The following is a 15,217-nucleotide window of genomic DNA, read 5'->3' on the forward strand; positions in this document are numbered from 1 at the left end:
GATTTTGTATATTCGGTGTTCTACAGCTGTTGGTACTAATTCTACCACATTCTCAGCACCCAGAGGAACTCTGTACCCTTTAACTACCCCTCAAGCCTGTCCCTGGCGAAAGTCTAACCTGCTTTCTGTCTTTAAAGGTCTATTCTGGACATGTCCTACTGTGTGTAGCCCTTCATGACTGGCTTCTTCTCTTGGCATGTTTTCAAGGCCATTCATGCTGTGTGTGTTCTGTCGGCAGTGTCTCGTGTCCTTCCAGGGCTGAATAATCACTGTGCAGACATCACAGTTTATTGATCCATTTGCCTGATGGACGTATAGTCCTTCTGTGGACATTCCACTGTGCCTCCCTCCTTGTCTTAGGGTTAGGGTTCCTATTTCTGTGAAGAGATACTATGACCATGACAACTCCTATAAAGGAAAACATTTAATTGGGGCTGGTTTATAGGCTCAGAGGTTAGTCCATTGTCATGGCAGGGGATGGGGGACACAGATGGTACTGGAGGAGCTGCGAGTTCTACATCTGGATTGGCAGGCAGCAGGAAGAGAGAGAGCTACTGGACCTGGCTTGAGCTTTTGAAACCCCAAAGCCCACCCACAGTGACACACTTCCTCCAACAGGGACACACCTACTCTAACAAGGCCAACCTCCTGACAGTGCCATTCACTATGGGCCCATGAGGGCCATTTTTACTCAAACTACCACACTCCTCAAAAGCAGGAGGATCCACCACCTCAGTTGACTGTCCATTGTCTACCAAGAGAATGCTGCCACAAGCTGACTTGTTTAGTCTGGGTACCCTATGAAGGAACTCTAGTTGGCCCAAGAATGGCAAACATGGCCCAAGTTCCCTTGCCTTTCTAAAAAACCACTATATTATGTTCTTAAAGCTAGCCACCAAGGTCTATTCCCTTATTTGGCCACTTCTTCCTCCTGAGGCTGACTACCAAGGTCCAGCTATCAAAGTATTGAACTCCAGCAATCAAAAGCCTCTTTTGGTTGCCCTAATTAACATGCCCAGTTAAAATTAAACACCTCATCCTAACTTGAGGTTTTCCCTTTTCCCTTATAGACTGCCATTTGCCTATGGGCCACATGTCTCCTCTCTATTCAGATGCAGTCCTTTGTCCCTCCAGGATAAATATTCCTTCCCTCCTCCATTGTTCTTTTCCCCACCTCCCTCTTCCTCTATCTCCTGTCTTCATCTCTTATTCCCTGCCCTTTGTCCCTCTGAGACAAACCAATCTTTGTGCTGAGAATTTGGTCTTGCGATGCCTTGTGCCAAATCCTGGTCCCTTCATCAATGTTCCCCATAGAATTATTGATATACCCAGGGGCACTCAGCATTTTATTCTGTGATGAGATGACTTGTGATCCTACCCTCTAGTAGCTCAGACTGTAACCTTACTTGGAAATCAATGCAGTTGTGAACATGAAGTCATCATACCCCTTACGATTGTTGTCCTTATCTTTCTAGCATCTCCATCACAAACTTTCTTTCAAGACAGGGTTTCCTCTGTGTAGCCCTGGCTGTCCTGGAACTCACTCTGTAGACCAGGCTGGCCTCAAACTCGGAGATCCTCCTGCCTCTGCCTCCTGAGTGCTGGAGTTAAAGGCGTGCATCGCCGGTGGTCTAACCACCACACGCTTCTAACCTCAGAACTGTAAGAAACTAGAAATGTCCATTGTTTAAGCTGTCCAGTCTGCCATGGTGCTCTTAAGGCTCCCAGCCCAAAGCATCCACACCTACCCTTTCTTCCTGGCATGTTCTTGTCCCATAATGCACTCTTGAAGCCAGACACTCCTGCTCAGGAAACGAGGGCTGAGTTCCAGAGGTAGATTCCCTGGGCTTGGTAGTGGGGCCATCCAAGCATACAAAGGGGCACAGAGTAGTCCATAGAGGAGCTTCTGAAGGGGCTGGGCCCCAGTTACTTCTCTGATGGGTGCTTTGGTTTCTATGGGCCTCTGGCAAAATGGTGGTCACTACCATAGGACTCCACATTGCTCCAGAGAAGAAAGGCCTAGTTCACTGTGGCTGGAGCATTCACAGGGTGTGTGTGAGTCCCTGCGGAAAACATGAGGTAGAACAGCGGGTCCCAGTTTTATGACAGAGGCACTGGCTATGTGAAAAGACCCAGGCAAAGTGAAGCCTGTGGAAAGTATGGGTGGATCCTGTCATTGCCTAAACAAACACCTGGGCCATTGTGTCATTACCACTGGACTCTTGGCCCAGATGGGCGTTTGTAAAGGACAGGCCTTCAAGGGTACCTGTTCTTATCTGTGCCCAACAGTGATGGCCACTGACAGCACACTGCCCTGCTGTACTGGTGACTTCAACTTGGTCTGACCTTCCTAAAAGCCCAGCCAGCTGTTGGCGGTGTCAGTGGGGGCATATTTCCTCGAGAACGCATTTGTGATGGGTGACTGCAGAGGTCTCCTTGGTCTGGACATCCTCTTCGAGTCTTACCAACCTGAGGACAGCCACAACAAAAAGGAGCACTCTTGTAGTCAGAGCTTGTCAGAGTGGGGATGTGAGCAGAGACGAAACAGATACTTTTGGGATCATATCCCTGAACGCTAGGTTCTGGTGACAGGACTGCAAACTGGAGCAGAGACCTAGACCCTAGGATGGGAGCTGCACAGTGGCAAGGGAGGCTGAGCAAGAAGCAGAGGGCACTGGGCCTTCCCCAGCCAGCAGGGCTTCTAGGTCAGCTTGCTTTCATTACAACAAGAAATAAAAAATGATGCTTTACAGAAACCACTGTTGCCCGGGGCTTTGTTACAGGAGCCAGGAGATGAAGAGGCTGAAAGCCAGACTTGCTGGGTGCTGACATTTCCTGGTGTGTGTGGGGGGAGGATCACACAATAAATCAGATGTGTGCCTTTAACTCAGATTTGCACACTAGACAACGGCAGAGATGCCGGCGGCCTCTGGGGTGAGAGTGGAACAAAGGGTACCTCATGAAGCACACAGAACACCTATGATGCTTACTGAGCTAGCAAGTGACTGTAGCAGCTAGCCCGGAGCTGGAGCCGCACACCAGCCCTCGTGTCCTCTCTGCTGAGCCCTAAGGCCACAGCACCCAGAGCTGCACTAGAGGCCTTCACAGAGCAGAGCTTCCAGAGTGCACACTCCCCAGGAGATGAAGTGTGATGAGAAAATTCAGACCAAGGAGCAGGCTCACTTTGAAATAAGTGTAACTCCGAGGGGACCACTCTACTATAAACAAGAAAAGGGGAGTCTTTCCTATTAGCGGCTTCTTGTATTAAACTGTGAGAAATAATCTTCTGTGGGTTGACTTGTGGAGGCTTCATCCATTTGTTTTTTCCTGATAACAGAAGAAAAGAGATAAGCAAATATGTGAGGTAAAGCCCACACTACAGAATCCATTCCAACACTAACGAGCTCAAAACAAGAGTTCCCTGGCCTAGAGAGACAGTTGGGGGCTAAGAGCATTTGTTGCTCTCGCAGAGAACCCAGGTTCAGTTTCCAACACCCACATGGAGGCACACAGCTATCTGTAACTCCTGTTCTAGGGGATCTGATGCCCTCTTCTGGCCTCTATATGCACTGCATGCAAGTGGCATACAGGATTTATGCAAAAATACCCCTGCACAATATTTTATAAATGTGTGTATGTATGTACATACAAACACACATATACATATATGTGTATATATACATGTATACATACATACATATATATGGACACATACACACATATATATATGTAAGAGTCCTTTCCACTATTCTCCAGCGATGACACTAAAGTTAGATGAGGGACTGGGTGTCAGTGACTCATGGGGACATCACCCAAGAGTATGACTGTCTTGTCAGGTCATATCTGAGTGTTCCTTTAAGCCCCAGTGGACGCCATGACAACTGTCAGACTGGAGCAGACCCCAGGCTTCCCCTCAGGACTCAGCTTCAGGATACAAGAATAGCTGAGTGAGCGAATACTTGCCTGGTGATCTTGTTAAGTTTATCTGCCATAGCTGTATCCTGGAGCCACTCTTGGGGTTCTGTTTATACTCGGGTGACTCTAGCATGTGAAAGAGCCTGAGAGTCCTCCTTGCCTCTGCCTGGAAAGGCTACATAGTAGGCGACCACTACACCCCAAGGCTCAACTATGAAGCCTCCTCCAGAAAGTCTCCCTGATTCCCCAGGTGACTCAGTGTCCCTCAAGCACCTAAGGTACACACAGTGAGTGACTTATGGCTCTGCCCACCTACTCTGCACCTACGTGAGGTCCCTGACACTCACCGTAAATGCTGCTCCTTGGCCAGGCTGAGGTTGCTGCAGTCCAGGGCCCTGCGCAGTTCCCGCTGCAAGCGCTGCTGCTGACGCTCATGGAGTAGGCTGGCGCGAGCCTTCTGGATCCTGCGTCGGTCCCAGTCCATGTTGTGCTGACATTCTTCCTCCTGAAGCCTCTGAAGGCAGGAAAAGGGATTTACAACCTTCTCTTAGGGCCCAGGAGCCCAGGGCATTCATCTGAGAAACCTGGCTTCTTTTTATGGGTGGAAAAACTGAAGCTTGAAGGAGAAGAGAGGTGACCTCACCCACCCAACCCTTGTCCTATGTGGTCTGGCTGCTTTCTGCCCTCAAATGGCATTGATGAGCCGGGCGGTGGTGGCGCACGCCTTTAATCCCAGCACTCTGGAGGCAGAGGCAGGCGGATCTCTGTGAGTTTGAGACCAGCCTGGTCTACAAGAGCTAGTTCCAGGACAGGCTCCAAAACCACAGAGAAACTCTGTCTCGAAAAACCAAAAAAAAAAAAAAAAAAAATGGCATTGATGTTCTCTTATTCCTGAAGGACCTGGGAACTTAGCTCCCATAGTGCTCCCAGCCAGACTGATCTCAATCAGATCCTCAGGAGGGTTCCCAGCTGGCTTAGCAAGCCAAATGTTGCCCCCAGCAAGTTGTCTAATGTAGGGATCATTTGTGGAATCCCTGAGCACACTGACACTGAGCCTCACCCTGTGACAACAGTGTCACCATGAAGGTGTGGGTGACAGCCTCGTTCTAAAAGTCCTGCCTGTCAGATCCTTCCTTGCAAAGCATGGAGCCCTCTGGGGCACTGGACTAGTGTGGATTAGTGTAGAGAACTGACTCCCAAGACAGTTCAACTTCTCACAAATGATCTCCTGGGAGAAGCAACTGGGTGGGCCATGTTGAAGGCTAGATGAACATCTACACCAGAGGAATGAGTGGTGTCCAGCACAGTCTCATGTCAGGACCCAAAGTCAGCCTGCACTGGCTTAGCCACCTGCCACCTGGGAGGGGTGTCCTTGCTTCTGGGAATCTCAGAGACCTTTCTGTAAAGGGCTATTCAAAGACGCCATGGCCAGTGACGTCTGTAAAGGGCTGTTCAAAGACGCCATGGCCAGTGACGTCTGTAAAGGACTGTTCAAAGACGCCATGGCCAGTCGCGCACTTGCCTTAGCATGAGCTCTATTTCTCAGATCACCTGGGGCTCAGAGAGCATGGAGAAGAAAAAGCACCAAGAAGCATGGAGCAAGGGCCTAAGCGAGAATCTTAATGTGTTCCTTCTCCCTTTGTGTGGTCCTGCCTTCTGAATTTTCTAGAATAAAAACTGGACCAAAATTCTGGGTTTTAGGCCAACCTTCATTCCACAGTCCAGCTGAGCAGATGTGTGACAGACTCTGCTCCTTGCTCTCCACCAGGCCGGCCTCCCCTGCACCCTATCCCAGAGCAGCCAGCCCTCACCCCAGCACCTCTGCCTGCTGGGTTGCTGAGGGGGCAGATCACATCCTGGGAGTACTGTGGTGCAGGGGTTCCCTCCCCTGACCTCTAGGACATCTCTCTTGGCATCCGTCTACCCACCCCTTCCCCAGCTGCTTTCAGCAGGTCCCCTCTTTGTAAATGATGGCCCTGCCTGAGCCGCAGACCTGAGTGTTCCTCACTGTCTGCCTCACCCAGGATCACACTCAGGACTGCTACCGTATTACTTTCTGCAGATGACAACTCCCAAACATAAGGCTCTGGCCTAGACCTTGTTCTGAATCTTGATCAGACACCCTGCTTCCTCCTCAGCTTTTCCCCACCTACACTTCACCTGGAACTGTAGACAGAGAATGGTAAGAGTCCCCAGCGGCCACCATTCTCTCATCCTTAACAGAGAGCCACTAGCATGCATGTCCCGATGTCCTTTCCAGTTGGAGTAATATAAATGTTGTCCAGTGAAACTCCATAAAAATGGTATCCTTAGGGGGCTGGAGAGATGGCTCAGAGATTAAGAGCATTGCCTGCTCTTCCAAAGGTCCTGAGTTCAATTCCCAGCAACCACATGGTGGCTCACAACCATCTTTAATGAGGTCTGGTGCCCTCTTCTGGCCTTCAGGCATACACACAGACAGAATATTGTATACATAATAAATAAATAAGTATTAAAAAAAATGGTATCCTTACTTTTCCTTCTACACCATTTGCTCATGTATGTGATGGCTGGCATTTAAGCAAACACTTGCGCAAAGTTAGGCCCAGATGCCAAAGATAGCAGAATACAGTGGCCATAGAGCTTCTACTTAAGCCTGAGACTATTCTGAGGACCGATTATATACACATAGATTCTACCTTGTTTAAAACGCTGTAGCCAGTGCTTTTGGTTTCCTTTTCTTTTGCCACATCAGGCAAACCTAATCCCACAGATGTCTAATGGACATTATACAGTTAACACATCCAAAGTTGTACCAGTGAGCTCCTCTCCACCAGCATGGCCCTCCCACCAACTTCCTATCTCTGTAGAAACCAGGTCCACCCTCTAAAAGGTCCGCAGTCATCCTCTGCTCATCTCTCACACCTGCTACACACATCATGTGTGGCCGTAGCTTTTGGCTCTTATTCCCCTCCCACCGGAATGAAAGCTGCCTACAGCAGAGGTATCTCTCAGAATGAGCACTGACACAGGAGCTGGGTGTGGGGGCAGCTCGGGGGTGCAGAAGTGGCTCTGTGGTCCAGGAGGAGCTCACCAGCTTCTCCTGGATCTGTTGCTTCTGAGTGAAGCGAATCTCCTCCAGCTGCTCCTTGCTCATGCCCTTCCAGCGGTCAGGGACTACACGGTGAGGCCCGAAGGAACTGGCTGCCTGCTGCGGGTTCTCAGAGAGCAGGTCCCCGTGCAGCAGGTTGGTGATCTCAGTCATATTGTCCTCTAGCTCTTTCTGCTTCTCTTGCCTCTTCCGTTCTGCCAGCTCCAAAACCTGTGTAGAGAAGGACCTCTAGAGTGACTGCAGGGTCAAGACCACATCTGGGCCCTGGCTGTAGGCTGGAGATTATCAGAGCACTGTTGGGCAGTGGCTGGGCTTTGGCTCATTCCCCACTGGTGTGTGTACGACTGTAGGCTCTGCACCAATTTGTCAGAGCAATGGGCTGCCCCACTGGCTTGTCTCCAGTACAGGGCAGTGTGCATCCCATGGTCCCTAAAACCCCTGGACATCTGTAGGCCACCGCCACAAGCCTCCACAGTGGTGACTTCTAAAGGTGGTAGCACACAGCTGCCTCAGCAGTCCTAACAGTTTCAGCATAGCCCCCATCGCAAATGAATTCCTGCCTGGCGGTGATGGCGCACACTTTTAATCCCAGCACTCAGGAGGCAGAGGCAGGTGGATCTCTGTGAGTCTGAGACTAGTCTGGTCTGCAAAGAGAGTTCCAGAACATCTAGGGCTATACAGGGAAACACTATCTTGGGGGGCGGGGAAGAACAACTCCTGTTGATTAACTACTCAAAGCCTGGATGTGAGGGACTGTGTGATTTGTATAGTATGCTTGCCCTCTCTGGACTGCAGGTATTTCTCTTTACAGTCAAGGGATGGTTATTCTTGGTTGTTAACTTGACTGTATCTACATCTGGACTTATCTAAAACCCAAGCTGCTGGGTACCTGTGTGAAAGATTTTTTTGTGTGTGTGAATTGGATCATTTGAGGTAGGAAGACTGTAGTGATTTGAATAAAAATGTTTCCCAAAGGATCATATATTTGAGTACTTAGTCACAAGGGAGTGGATTAGGAGGTGTGGCCTTGTTAGAGGAAGTGTGTTGCTGGGGGTGGGCTTTAAGGTTTCAAGAGTCCACACCAGGCCCAGGGTCTCTCTTCCTGCTGCCTGAGGAACAGCATGAAAAGCTCTCCGACACTTCCCCTGTGCCACGCATGCCACCATGTTCCCACCATGACGATAAACGGACTCACCCTCGGAAACTGTGAGCAAGCCCCCAATTACATGCTTTCTTTCCTAAGAGCTGCCCTGATCATGGGGTCTCTTCACAGAAATAGAGCACTGACTAAGACAGTGACCCACCTTAAATCTGGGTCACACCTGGTAGCCGCCTGTATAAAGGATGCAGGAGAAGGAAGAAGCCCTTGCCCTTCACCAGCTTGTCCTCACTCTCACTGGCAAGCTCATTTCTCCACTGGCATTATAGCCTACTTCTTTGGGATTCTGAGGTATACTGAACACCACCTGAGACATCCAGCCTCACGGATCAAATGGACAACTACTGGGTTCTTGGACTTTCTTTCAGAAGACGGCCATTGTTGGAATCACCTGACCATGACCTGTAAGCCACTCTAGTAAACCCCATTTATATAGAGAGATTTGGTCTATCAGATTTGTTTCTCTAGAAAACCCTGACTAATACAGGTGGATTGGGAGACATTTCCCAGCCTTGGCTGCTCTTCTTAGAGAAGAATGAGCAGAGGACTTGAAAGGCAGGGGCTTGCAAGAGGCCAGATGCCTTGTCATCAAGCACAGATTTCGTGGCAGACAAGACCAAATTCAAATACATGCCATTTAGCATTTGGATATCCTTAGAAAATCGCTCATCCCTCAGAGCCTTGCTCATCCTTCTGAGCCTTTCTCTACCAGTGAAAAAGCATTAATCAGCCTCTGTGGTAGGGCTGTCAAATAGTCAAACATGCTAGCAGGGAATTGTTGCCACAGTTAAAAATCTCAGCCACCAGGATTGGAGAGATTAGCTCAGTGTTTAAGAGCAGAGGACCTAAGTTCTGTTCCCAGCACCTACATCAGGCAGCTCCCAGCTTCCTGTAACTCCAACTCCAGAGGATCTGACTTTGGCCTCTATAGGTACCCACATTCACATGGCTCACATGTATGAACACACACACACGATTAAAAATAATAGGTCTTAAAATAAGTAGTGGCTACTGTTCAGAGTCCCGAGGATGGGCTAAACTGTCCCAACACTGTGTGCATCCTCATACTCAATAAAGAGCAGGTGCTACGGCCATTCCTGCTGACTATGACACTGTGCACACCTTTCATCCCAGCACTTGAGGGGCAGAGGCAGGTGGATCTCAGTGAGTCTGAAGCCAGCCTGGTTTGCAGAGTGAGTTCCAGGACAGGAACTATACTGAGAGACCCTGACTTGATTAAAAAAGAAAAAAGCAAGTAAATGTGAAATAAAGTCAGCCGTTTTCTTCCTGAGACCATATCTCTAGAGACAGGGAGAATGGTAAATCACTCGGAATTGAACTGCATGGGGAAACAGCAACAAACCCCCAAAACCTGGAGGAGAAAGCCGTTTCCAAAGGAGTAAGGAACTCAGCAACTTCAGAGGGACTGGAGGATGGGAAGCCTAGGGGAAACCAGGCAGCTGAGAAGAGAAGGGTGCCATTTGTCTGCTCCGACGGCCTCATGACTGAGCTTGTGATACAGTAAGAACTGAGACCAGCCCAGCCAAGTGGAGCTCACCTGGGCAGAGGCTCCTCCTGTTCTGGAGGTCTGAAAAAGTGACAGCTTTCCCCACCCCTGCGGGTGGTGAAGTTTACCGGTTTCAGTTTGCATTGAGGGTCAGGCCAAACCAGATCTCACTGACCTCCGTTATGGTGTGAGCCCTGTCAAGGGCTCTGTCAGAGGTGGTGTATGCAGTCTGAGCTTGGGACCCCTCCAAACGTAGGGAGACCCGGAGGAAGCAGCTATGTACATGTCCCTCCCTTCAGCCTGAGCTCAGGGTGTGGATACCTGGTTCTTGTTGAACTCTTTCGTGGCTGCACAGACTTCCTTCCTGGTCAAGCCTTCTAGCTTCTGCAAGTCTCTGGCTGTTTCATCGAACTTTAGTCTTGTCTGCGTGTGGAAGTCCTCTGCCAGGAGACAAAATGCCGTCAGCCTGAGTATGCCCACCAGAGTGTGGTGGTCCACACTCATTTCTACTATGGAAGAAAAGGGAGAGTGCGTGGAGGGGGGAAGTTACTTCGCTCACAGGTGCTGGGAGAGCTGGGATGATTTAAGTGCAGCTCTAGATCTTCACGAGCAAGGGGTACTGTGGTACTCTGAGTATAAACTCTATGGATCGATGATATCTGCTGTGAATTGGTGATGTCTGCAGCAGTCCTAGGGTAAATTAGCTAGACCTTGCTAACTGGTCTATCAGGAGATGGTTTCAGCCTTACACTCTGGGTCCACTGAGTCCTATGAGGACCTGCTAGCCCTGGGCCTGTGACTGGGCTCCCAAAGGACCCGTGGGTCCTCCATTTCCACACCCAGGAGACTTGGAAGACCTTCCACGTGTTTATTCATCTTCTAAGCAGGCCCTGCTTCAGCTCCTGTGTCCAGGATCCTGCCCTACATGAGTCCCACCTCGGCTTCCCTCAGTGATGAACTGTGACCTGGGAGTGAAATAAATCTTTCCTCCCCACGTTGCTTTTGGTCATGGTGTTTCATCACAGCAACAGGAAGCAAAGGAGGGCAATAAGAGTGCTCAGAAAGCGTTTCCTATTCTGTAGAGGCTTGAGATGCTGACTCTGAGGACCGAGGTTTTGACTTTTTTTTTTTTTTTGATTTTTAAACTCACATTTACTAGCTCACATTTTTTTTTTGGATTTTTAAACTCACATTTACTAGCTCACATTTTTTTTTTTTGATTTTTAATGAGGTTTTGACTTTTGTAGTGATGTTGGTGGAGCTTTGAAAAGCATCCACAAACACTACACTGGAAAGACTCTTGAGATCAACCTCTCTTCTCTTTGGTTACCTGCAAGCTTGTGGTCAGCCCGCGCTCTCTCCCACTCTCTGTGCTGTTGCAGGGACCATTCTCTGTTCTGCTCCTGCTGGAATCTCTTCCTCTCGTGGAAGTTTAAATCCTCTCCCATGAACTTCTGCATTCCTGATATGGTGTTCCTCATGTCGTTGTCTGACACCCGGGCTGGGAGATCTTTCTTGAGGGCCAGGGGGTCCGAGAGATCAAACTCACGGCGAGTTTCTGGCTTCTGAAAGCTCTGCTGGAAGTCATTGATAGCGCGACAGAGTTGTTTCCTGTCCCTCCGTTCGCGGTCATGGAGTATGCACATGACTTTGTCATTGTGCTTCATGTCAGCAGCTAGGAAAGACACAGGACACATATCAGCTACGATGAATAAGAATGGATCTACTTTAGAACTGATTTTCATGACTTAAGGACAATGTTCCCAGACTGTAACATAACCATTAAAGGAACAGCATCCGCATATATAAAAAATACTTGCAAACATCTTAAGTACATAGGAAAACTGAGAAATGAACACAGGTAAAGCACTATAAAGAAACCCAAGTGGATAACATATTTAGATAGGAACACTAACCTTTCATGGGACACATTCAGACAGAATGCTTAAAATGCCACCGATGCATACACTAGTCCTGACGTGAGGAATGAGATGGAGACGGCTGCACCCACTGCTACTGAAGTGTAATTGGCGTACTTCTAACAGAGCAATCTGAGCCATCAATTCGACGCCAGTGTCTCTCTCACACGTGCACAAGGCACATGATACATGGATATTAACTGAAGCAGTATTTGCCAAAAACCTTTTAAAATCGGTGTGGTGATGCACATCTTCGGTCCCAGCACTTGGGAGGCAGAGACCAGCCTGCCTGGTCTACATGGTCTCTGTGCTTTCACAGGCAGGCCTATCTGCACACACATGTGCATATACCCTCACACACACACCATATGCAGACACAAAGGCATACAAAAGCAAGTTTACATTATGAAGGAAACATAGATAGTACATCTATAAACAGGGAAACTATAACGGGGTACTCGTGTTATATACAACGTAGTTTTCAGAAAGAACTCTTGAAGATGCCCGAGGTCAGCAAAGCAAAATGTTGACATCAAGCTTGGTGGTGGACACATGTGTGTCTGTTACATTGGTTTGATAAGTCTGAACTACTTTACAAACAAGATCGAAAAATTTGAAAAATGTACAATAGTATAAACAAAAGCAACTTCATTCATAATTGAATCACTTGAACATAACCACTGATAAGAAATTTTGTCTTTTTCTGCCCATATATCTTAAAGCCTAAATTGATAGCACGTTTGTCTCTACAATTATATGCCCAGCTTTTTTATACTTAAAAAATCCTATGGCATTTAAAAAACCCAATGTTCAACAATTGGTGAAATTGCTGGCCATGAAAGGAAAACTGAATTCTTTTTTATACTGATTTTTATTGAGCTCTACATTTTTCTCTGCTCCCCTCCCTGCCTCTCCCCTCCTCCCTTCAGCCCTCCCCCAAGGTCCCCATGCTCCCAATTTACTGAGGAGATCTTGTCTTTTTCTACTTTTCATGTAGATTAGATCTATGTAAGTCTCTCTTAGTGTCCTCATTGTTGTCTAAGTTGTCTGGGATTGTGGTTTGTAGGCTGGTTTTCTCTGCTTTATATTTAAAAACCATCTAGGAAAACTGGATTCTGTTTGATGTTTTGAACTAGAACCTAGAACACTATTTGAGCTACATGTATGTAAATACTATATGCACACATGTTACATACCACATGTAAATCACTGAGTCAGCTCAGAGGTCTGAGCTCCAGGGTTTGTGTGTCACTTGTTACAAACAGCTGTCCTCCACAGAAGATCAGCTTTGAGTCTGAAGTAGAGAATGTGTACATGTGTGTGTTTAAGCTTTTCCCTTTTAGAGAAAGGGGTTTTTTAAGAGAACAATGAAAAACACTCCTTTTATTTAAAATACATTTCTTAAGAGGTACATTGAGATTCATTAGCTGCTTTTTCTTGAGAGGAAGAATATTCTCTTTCAGTTAACAGAGCACAAGAAATTGTGGAATTTTAAAAGGAGAAAGACCATGCAAATGATAACTCTGTGTGTGTGTGTGTGTGTGTGTGTGTGTGTGTGTGTTCTCATTCATGCACATGCAGGAGACTGAATCCAGGGCCCTGAGAACACAAAGCATTTGCTCTGGCTTCCACAGAAATTAAGACAAGAGGTCTTAAGCTATAGACGGACATTTTAGAAATGCTCACCAAAAGTTTCATGTCTAGCTTTTTCAGTTGCTTCTTTTATCTTCTGGTTGTGAACTTGGACTTCCCAGGCTTGTGTGTCTCCCTGGGTACGGATGAGGGAAGAGAGGTAAGAGCCAGCTAGTATTATTCAGTAGGCTACAATTCCCCTCATCTGGCCACAGAATCAACAAATTCCCTTCCCATGCTTGGATGGCTTTGCTTATAGCTGGGTCCTGCCTGTGCTGTGTTCACCAGGACTTCCTCCACTTCTTAACCCACACACATCCCCCCAACACTGGTTAGGTACCACCCTTCTGGGAAGCCCTCTCTGATTTCCTCCTCCAGGCTCCAGTCTGTGCTGGTGCTCATCCCACTGCGTTTTCTGGCCATTTTAAGGCATGGTCTCTTTCACTACGTGGTGAACTCTGCAAGGTCTCCCACCTCCTGGACCCCACTCAGGTAACCAGGGCATTTGCCACCTGGAAGAATGGGAAAACTGAGCTAAACAGGAGAATAGCAAAAAAGCAAATGCTGGCTCCCACTGGCTCCCGCTGGGCCACTGTTGGTGAGCGTAAGGCTTTTCAAGTCTACCCAGGCAAACTTGGTACTTCGGTATAAACGTTCCTTCCAAGCATTGCCTCCCACCCCACCCCCCCGGTGCCTCACCCCAATAATCCTGTTCCTGGCGTTGAAGACCCGTCCCTGCCTGCACAGCTCCATGTACCGCTTCTTTTCGAGGCTGGCGTCCTGTTGCAGGTCCTTAACCAGCGCTACCTCCATGGCTCTGGAATCCGGCGGGGCTTCAGCAGCTTTCAGAACAAACACGGTAAGAAAAGGTCACAGAAATAAGCAAGCTGCAGCTCCCAGAAGCAACAAGTAGCACTTCCGAAAGTTTGGAAGCTGATCTGTCCCAGCGACCACCAAGAGCCTGCTTTCGGCCACAAGCGGTGCACAGGAATCGGATTTCCCGGGAAACGCCAACAACCTCCGTTGCTAGGGAAAGGCGCGTCGCTCGCGCCAGTCTCGCGAGACTTGGCAAAGCGCTTCCCGCGCTTTTCCTCCGTGGCGCACGAGGAGGCAGCTGAGGCGCGGAGGACAGCCATGGGGCACCTTGAGCTGCTGCTCGTGGAGAATTTCAAGTCGTGGCGAGGCCGCCAGGTCATCGGTCCCTTCAAGAGGTTCACCTGCATCATCGGCCCCAATGGCTCTGGTAACCAGCGCCTCAGAGCAGTTCAGCCCCAGGGGACACTGCCTCCCGCTGTAGACCCGAGGGGCCCCGGGGGCCTTCTCTCGCCTGTCTTTGGCCCGGGGGGGACCCAGACACCCCAACCCCCATTGTAGGCCAGAGGGGACCCGGGGGCCTGCTCTCACCTGTCGTTGGCCTGGGGGGGGGTGAACCAGCCACCCCAACCCTCACTGTAGACCTGAGGGGACCCCACCCTCAACACTGTAGGCTGGAGGGGACCCGGGGGACTGCTCTTGCCATTGCTGGCCTGGGGTGACCCAGTCACCGCCAGTCCCTGCCGTCGCCCTGAGCCGACCGAGTACCCCTTCCAGACTGCTGTAGGCCTGCCTGAAGGGGCCCAGTCACCCCCCCCTCCCCCGGTCCCTGCCGTCACCCTGAGGGGACCAAGTCCGCCCCCCCCCCACTGCTGTAGGCGTGAGGGGGACCCGGTCACCCCCAGTCCCTGCTGTCGCCCTGAGGGGACCAAGTCTGTCCCCCCCCCCACACTGCTGTAGGCCTGAGGGCGCCCAGTCACCCCCAGTCCCTGCTGTCGCCCTGAGGGGACCGAACACCCACCCCCCACCCCGCTGTGGGCCTGACTGTGGCCCGAGGTTTCACTGCTTCCCCAGACTCCGCCAGCCAGTAGCTCTCCAGCGCCCACCCCAAGGACAGCAAGTGCTAGGCATGAAGTGGATTTGGCCTTTGTTGGGAAAAACAAAACAAAAGAAAACGTGTG

General features: G+C 49.4%; 1 protein-coding gene across 1 annotated transcript; it reads right to left on the minus strand.

The window, feature by feature from the left end:
- Positions 1–485: 485 nt before the first annotated feature.
- On the minus strand, positions 486–14,219 carry Ribc2 (RIB43A domain with coiled-coils 2). The gene is made up of 7 exons (XM_050129561.1): positions 13,923–14,219; positions 13,278–13,359; positions 11,003–11,347; positions 9,994–10,112; positions 6,989–7,216; positions 4,263–4,429; positions 486–3,327 (listed from the first exon to the last, which is right to left on the minus strand). The coding sequence occupies exons 1-7, from the start codon at positions 14,034–14,036 to the stop codon at positions 3,249–3,251; spliced, it is 1,134 nt and encodes a 377-aa protein (XP_049985518.1). The 5' UTR covers positions 14,037–14,219; the 3' UTR covers positions 486–3,248.
- Positions 14,220–15,217: the final 998 nt, after the last annotated feature.

Source organism: Alexandromys fortis, unplaced genomic scaffold, assembly GCF_014885135.2.
Source record: "Alexandromys fortis isolate MF-2015 unplaced genomic scaffold, M_Fortis_MF-2015_v1.1 scaffold_28, whole genome shotgun sequence".
Classification (NCBI taxonomy): Eukaryota; Metazoa; Chordata; class Mammalia; order Rodentia; family Cricetidae; genus Alexandromys; species Alexandromys fortis.

Bases quoted from the DNA above. Each gene is read 5' to 3' on its own strand.
- Ribc2 (XM_050129561.1), bottom strand. From the start codon at position 14,036: ATGGAGGTAGCGCTGGTTAAGGACCTGCAACAGGACGCCAGCCTCGAA. The intron at 13,360-13,922 runs GTGAGGCACCGG...ATCCGTACCCAG, and splicing joins CCAGGAACAGGATTATTGGG to GGAGACACACAAGCCTGGGA. The intron at 7,217-9,993 runs GTATCCACACCC...TTCTCTACACAG, and splicing joins AAGAGTTCAACAAGAACCAG to GTTTTGGAGCTGGCAGAACG.